Genomic DNA, 7591 nt, shown 5'->3' on the forward strand with positions numbered 1-7591 from the left:
GCAGTGCTCATAGTGCCAGCCAAATGCAAAAGAATTGTTACAGCAAGTACCAAGGATTATGTCAAGACTCCCTGTGGGAAATTTGGACTATCTCATGCAGCTGCAAAGTTTGCCAGAACCGCCCTTGAGAACTGAAGAAGATCCTGGTACCTTCTGCTTTATGTTCCTCAGCATTCAGAATTTTTTAAATCTCTTTATTTTAGACTCCTTGCCCTAGATGGAAGCATTCATGAATCCAATTCTAAGGGTATTCTTCCATTTATGGTTTAATTCCTAGAAGATTGGTCAAAAATAAGTAAAATCACGGGCTCCTGGGTGGCTGAGTCGGTTAAGTGTCCAACTTTGGCTCAGGTCATGATCTCATGGCTCGTGAGTTTGAGCTCCACATCGGGCTCTCTGCGTCATCACAAAGCCTACTTCAGATCCTCTGTCCCCCTCTCTCTGCTCTTCCCCCATTCATTCTCTCTCTCTCTCTCTGTCTCTCTCTCTCTCTCTGTCTCTCTCTCAAAAAAAATACGTAAAATCCCAAATTTTGCTCAAATTATTACCCTGAGATTCATTTGGAAGGAGAGAGGAAAAAGCCCAAAACTCCAGCTTATCCCAGAAGTAACTATAATTGTATTAAAAAGCTTAGCTGGGGTACCTCTTAGTATTTGCAGCCCACACCCAAAAATATTAACTTCAATTAACCTGTGAGTGAACTTACAATTTACATATGTGCTCACCAGTCACCACCAGGTTTGACCTAACCCTGCAAGAATTTGGCAAATAAATGATTGGTGAGTGACCTATACAATAAACCTGGGATTCTTGACTTTTCAGAGGAGGAAATACTGTAAACAGTCAACCACTGACACACTGACCTCTCCTGACCACTGGCTTTCACCTTCTGTGGAAAGAACTGTATATTCCCCAACGCTGGTGTCATTTGTCCATTCTTCTAGATAGAGCTCATCCAACTAGCTCTACTTCTTTTCTCTTTTTTGAACCATTGCACAAATTTGGGAGAGTCCCCGAACTTAGTCCATTTCCCCTTTACTTTGTTTCCTGACTTACAGGAAAACTGGAGAATGCCTTCCTTAATAGATTCAATCTAGTTCCTCCATAGCACCAGGGGCTATATGTATTTCTCTGCGAGCAACATCACCCCATTCTTTTATCCACAAACTGGTAATGATGCCAATGGATCCTTTTCTGTGTCTTACTGTTTTCCTTTCAGAATTACATGCTGAATCAACATAATAAATCTACATAGGCAATATAAAAGAAAGCCCAGAAATCCCATAGACCTAGCTCAATACAGGTCAACTAAAGTTACCCAATGTTTTTTTTAACATGTCTCTGATTCAATTTTCTCATCCTTAAAATAGAGATAATACTAACAGCTACCGAACTGGCTTAGATTCAAGAAAAAGTATATGAGGTTCTTGGCCCATTTAGCAAATGAGAATGTTTACATGATGATGATGATGATGATGATGATGATGATATTAAAGGGAAACAAATCACAAAGCCACAAGATTTAGGATATCAAAGTGTTTATTGAGATCAAATAAACATAGCTCCATAATTATTGTCATAAATATTAGCTTTGTACTTAAGTAGCAATATCACGTAATACTTCTATAAATAAATCTATATTATTAAAATGGCATAAATAAAATGTGTACTTACAACAATAAATAAATTCATAAATATAAATATTGATTCTGGAAATGAAGTTATTTAGGGCTTTTTTTTCCCTAAAGGAATGGGAAGTAATATTTTTTATGGGAGTAGACAATTGTTTTAAAAAAAATAAGTTTCTGGGTATAAAACACCAACCACAATAAAATTTTATCAATAATTCTCATTAAGCATGGAAGGTCTACCTTCTGATCCTGTGGACACAGGTGACATTGTTCTCTTTTTTAAGCTAAGCAGCGGTTTACTTAGAATCCACCCATGATTAAAAAGTTTGGCTTCCCATTTTCCTTTTGGTAAAAGAAACCTTTAAGGGATCTTGTTATTTCTAAGGGGCAAGAAGGGTTAGTCATCCATTTTCCAGCTTTGCTCTGTTCAGTTACAGGCATTTCTCAGGGCCATAAACAGCAAATCCAGTTCTCCAATTACTTTGATCTCTCCATTCTCTCCAAGCTGTAAAAATAAGAACACATGAGTATTTGAGCATTCATACCATACTTTTTAAAGAGGAACAAATTAGAAAAAGATGGTTGGGTTGCTGGAGACAAAAACCAAGTTTTTGCCTTTTGTAAAAGACTAATAACAATACCCTTTTTAGCAGAATATAACATGATTTGCCATAGAGCTTAAAATTATGGTTAACTGAACTTTAAAGGCACCAACAGGCATCAAATCTCAGTTGTATCTACACTAATGAAGCTGTTTAAAGCCACTTCCTAACCAGAGCAAGCGGATGGGAGCTGTGCAGACATCTGCAGGACTGAATGCCCCCACTATGTTCTGCCCTCCCTCATAGCCTCACTACAGTCTATGACCACCTAATTATAACAGCTCAGCTCACACACTTTTGTACCAAAACTATACATTTACCAATACACGTGAGCTTCTTCTGTTCTCACCTCCTTAACAAAGGGGGAAAACAACAACAGGTTTTCACTTTTGTAGGGAAAATACCAAATAAGTCCCATCCAGTTGCTTTAATTAGTAGAAAGTCAGATACACATTATAACACCACTTCTCTCCTCCTCCTTCCGGGTAGGCTGTAAATGAGGCTTTCAATCTCCATAAGAGAGAGAACTCAGATTCAAGTTCAAAGCATTCTCCTCTGAAATTCATCTAATCTATTAAATTTGCTCTAGAGTATTTCAAGGAAACCCGTAAGCCATCATTGTCCTCTCTGCTTTGTTCTCTTCTCTTCCTCTTGTCTTCCATCATTCCACCTTTCCATACTTCCTTTGACATAATGCCAAGTGATATTTCTTATATCTCAAAGACTGCCAAGACTATAAAGAATGTTTGAAGTTAGCTTGCCCTACTGTCTATCATCCGTTCTACCACAGCCTGCTCTCTGCTTGTACCTGCAGTGGCAGGGACATAACACCTCCAAGACCGCCCTCCCATTTCAGCCAGTGTTGAACAGTTATCTCTGGCGTTGAGCTTCCTCTGGGTAATGTTCCTCTCTTGCCTATGCTCTCTGGAGCTACAGGGTTAAAACAAAAATACCATAACTGCTCTTCTAGGTGGCACCCCATTGCAAGAGTTGATTCTCCCAAAATGGATTAAAATTTGTTTTAAAAAATGCATTTAAAAAAATGCTTTAAAATTTGTTTCCCCACATGGATCACCGTCAGATGTTTCTCTCCCACCCTGCATTTTTCTAAAGCCAACAAAGTAAACTGACATTAGGAATTTTTCAGACCAGAAGTGCAAAGCACTTCTTTGCAATGGCATGCTAATATCCAGCCCTCCACGTCGAGGTAATCGATATATGACAAGAGAATTGGTCTTCACAATGAAAGGCTACAAAGCCTTCCACTATCCAAGGAAGAAACAGACACATTCGTGAAATCATGATCAGGAAGAAATCCTTTTTTCAAGAAACATCAAGGTGGGAAGGAAAAGAAAATTTAGGTTGCACCTGTTAGTGAAAATTCCATCGGCTAGAGCTTTCGTGCTTCTGAGGTATAACTGTGCCTGTCTGCAAAAGCATCACTTTCGCTGCTAGTAATCATTCCACTGGTTTTTGGATGAGTCACAACTGCTAGTCTCAGCTTTCTACTATTGTTCTTTTCCCCAAATAGGCCACGTGACAGTATCATTCACTGTTCGAATATACAGTAGCCTACATAAGATAAATGCTCACTGGGAATTTGTTGAGGGAAGGAGGAGACCAGAAAGGAAGGTGAAAAGAGAGAGGAAGAAAAGATTATTCCCAGTTCAGACTTTCATTCACTATATGAAAACCATTACTAACATTTCATTCTATTTGAAACTGTATAAAAGAAATTAGGGGTGGCTCACTCTTGCTTTTAAATTAAAATCTACTGCGGCGCCTGGGTGGCGCAGTCGGTTAAGCGTCCGACTTCAGCCAGGTCACGATCTCGTGGTCCGTGAGTTCGAGCCCCGCGTCAGGCTCTGGGCTGATGGCTCGGAGCCTGGAGCCTGTTTCCGATTCTGTGTCTCCCTCTCTCTCTGCCCCTCCCCCGTTCATGCTCTGTCTCTCTCTGTCCCAAAAATAAATAAAAAACGTTGAAAAAAAAATAAATTAAAATCTACAGCTGTTGGGTATTGTACAATGATGATTAAATATAAGCATGAATCATTCCAGAGATTCATCCCCTACATAACCCCAGCTCTTTTATTATGATTGTTCTGGGCTTCTCTCTCCAAGTTTTAAACCATCAAATCAATGACTTCAAAAATCACCTCAAATAAATTTTCCCCCAGGTGCTTTTCTGTTTTTTGAACAGGTGCCTATTCAGATTACACGCTAGTAGGAATCTCAAATTTCCTGAAGAATTAATAAAACTAAAACCAACACAAATTGCTGCTAGAAATAGTGTTGCATAGAGTATTCAGGAGATCTGCCTAGTAGCCCTGGCTTTGCTACTGGCCATGCCCAGAACATGGGGTGATGAGATTAGAAGACTTAATTTCCCAGCCGGTTCTAGGATTCTAGGATTTGCAAAATTGGGAAGCTTATTTATAAATATACAGACACATCTATGTATATGCACCTAAATGATCAACCCAATGGTAGGCGAATCAAGTAAAAAATTATCCATAGGGGGAAAAAAGAAAGAAAGGGAAGAAAAAGAAAGTGACACGTGTCTCTCCTCTTTAATAATTTAGCATTAATAGTTATTAGTAGTACCTTTTTCACTGTGTCCTTCAGGTTTTGCACATTTCTCTGGATATGCTGGTCATCACTGTCAGCATGCTACAAAATGAAAACCAAAACACTTATTTTAGCTTTATGAACTTGAGTGTCCCTAACCGAGGTGCGTTACAATGCACCTGGAATTAAAGTTCTTAGCAATTTTGCCCACAATGACCCAGATTTCACCAGTGACCTAGATTTGCACAGCTCTTGAATTCCCTTGGACACCCAAATCCAGTCATTTCCCTTACATGGGACCTCTCTCCACCTTTGGGAAATCCTACTGAGGTTTAAGTGTGTGGAAAGAGTGGAGTGGTTTATGCAAATTCTGTGAAGAATAAAACCCTAACTCTCCCTCACGAAAAATGCACGCTCAGAACAAGAAACGGACATAAAGTATGTCTTGGGTGAACAGTAGGCCCTCCTTAATAAACACTGAGTCCCGTCGCTCCACCCTGTCCACCCCAATCTTTTTTCAAAATTGCAAATATTCAGAGCCATCAAGGTCATACACCTCTGACTCGGTCACTTCTTGCAGCATCCAAAGGGCAACCATGTTTGCCCACCCAGCACCGAATGTTAAATCTTTCCATTACCCTTTCTCTTTCCCATCCCTTCCATCTCTACTCAGAGGAACCATTTCCACATCTAGGCATTTTTTCCTACAGCCCCCAACACCTTTCTCTTCTCACATAACTTAAGTTGCTTTTTCCCAGGAACAGAGGAGCCTTCTGTGCTCTTGTCTTTCAGATACCCTTCATCACCATGAATTCAAAATGTGACTCAATTAAAGCAAAAACAAATCACTCTGACTCCAAATCACTCCTGTAATGGTGTTGCTGAGGCACCTCTTGCTGCCAGCCTGGGTAGGGGCAGTGAGGGTTGGCGTGGAAGGGCCCTAAAGGGAAGAAGGGGGGGAAGGCGGGCTAGGAGTGGGTGGAGTTAGGGTAGGAGAGGAACTCACACATTGGCTTAGTTTGTTGCTGAGCCTGGCCAGGAAGGGCACCACCTCCTGCATGTAGGGCTGGAACCTATCAGATTGGGGGAGCAGCACTTCTTCAAGGGTAAAGTTCAGCACCTGCTTCATCAGATAGCAGCGCTCTCCCATCTGCAGGCAAAAGTGGAACAGCAGGGGTCATGGTAGGGGGCATCCAGAAGATCCAAACCATCATCACCACCACCCAAGTAACCATGGATGACACATTGCCTTGCTCATCCTGACTATGACTTACATTGACTTCGTAGAACAGTTTCTCCCCAATGAGACGAACATCTGTATTGTTATCTGCCAAACTAGCCTGGAAGACAAGAAAAGACAAAGTGCCTGGACGTCAGGGAGATAGGAGAAAAGTCTGTGAGTAGAGATGCATTCTATCCACGTTCCCCAGAGCAGCCCCAGGAAGACTAAAGAAAGAATTCAGATGTGTGCATGAGTTTAAAATAATGCACAGAGGAGTAAAGGGAAAAACAGAAGTCAGGTGGGCTAATGAATGGATTTTTTGGAGTAAAGCTCAACCTACATATCCTCAAGGCCAAAGTGGAAGGTCTTCTGGTAAAGCCCAATCTCCAAAAATTCTCTAAAGAGACATAGGAAATAACCTCTGGTCTACCAGTGAGGATAGATGATGGGTTCCTAAAGATTTTAGTAGTGTCCTGGAGTAAATTTTTGGAACTCTCAGGCTCCAAGTAGATAGATGTGAAAGAGAGAGAGAGAGTTTGAGATGAGTACCTCCTTAGCCAACATGAAGGTGCGGTTGGTGATATAGGGCTGCTGGAAGTTGGACCCGTCAAGCCTGCAGTGTGAACTGATGGGCACAGCCAATCCTCCCTGCGTCCACAGGGCAATGAGAAGGAGGCAGCTAGCGGCCAGAGTTCCCATAAGGGAAGAGCTCCCAGGTTTCTGCAGGGCGGCCATCGCAGACACCTCTAACTTAAACAAATGGCGACTAGAAAAGGAGAACCTGGTGTGGAGAGAACAAGAAGCAAGATTACAAGGGAAAACAATGAGGCATCAAGAAGTTATCATTTCAAACCAAGCTTGCTGAAACACTTACCTGTTTCAACGATTCTGCTTGTGATGGAAAGGGAAAAGCTGCTGCTTTTATAGCCCCCAGAACACGTTTTTTTGTGAAAAAGATGACATCAGCAATTATCTAATTTCCAGTACTGTCTTCTGAGAACTACCTAACCACCAGAAGAGCCCACAAAACGCTACCTCCTATTTTTCCCACCCCGAAATGTGAGTGTTTCCCTAAAACGTCACTATTAGGGCCCAGAAGGTGTTTTTACAGATAAATCCCAGAAATTTTCTAAACCCCACTTATTTTTCAAAGAAAACAATTGCTTTGTCTTCGCAGATTCCGGATTCAGCATAGTAGTTTTTGATCTTCCGTAGTAGCTGAGTAAACATTTTGGTTGTGGACTCATTTTCCTACCAGCTTCATAGATTCTTATCTCATTACAGGTGATAAGAAATAAAGGACCCATGTCCTATATCCTCTGCTTTAAAATACAGAATAATGATAACTTGGAGATAATCCCATTTTTAAAATTAATTTTATCTCTTTTTTTCAATATGCTGAATCCTGAGGAAGACTTAAAATTTTAAAATAATAGTGTTGGCTAATCTAAGCACTGTTTTCCTCCCATTCTGTGACTTTTAAATATTAACAATTATGGTGGCTGCAAATATATCGTAAAATTTTTTATTGAGGGGTGGGCGCCTGGCTGGCTCAGTCAGTGGAGCAT

At 40.8% G+C, this 7591-nt stretch overlaps 1 protein-coding gene across 1 annotated transcript; it reads right to left on the reverse strand.

Moving 5' to 3' along the window:
• Window positions 1-1612: 1612 nt before the first annotated feature.
• IL22 (interleukin 22) lies at window positions 1613-6912 on the reverse strand. Its single transcript, XM_015062461.2, has 5 exons — window positions 6573-6912; window positions 6076-6141; window positions 5808-5951; window positions 4838-4903; window positions 1613-2136 (listed from the first exon to the last, which is right to left on the reverse strand). Exons 1-5 carry the CDS (start codon window positions 6756-6758, stop codon window positions 2059-2061), a joined length of 540 nt encoding a protein of 179 aa, XP_014917947.1. The 5' UTR covers window positions 6759-6912; the 3' UTR covers window positions 1613-2058.
• Window positions 6913-7591: the final 679 nt, after the last annotated feature.

Source organism: Acinonyx jubatus, chromosome B4 (assembly GCF_027475565.1).
Source record: "Acinonyx jubatus isolate Ajub_Pintada_27869175 chromosome B4, VMU_Ajub_asm_v1.0, whole genome shotgun sequence".
Classification (NCBI taxonomy): domain Eukaryota; kingdom Metazoa; phylum Chordata; class Mammalia; order Carnivora; family Felidae; genus Acinonyx; species Acinonyx jubatus.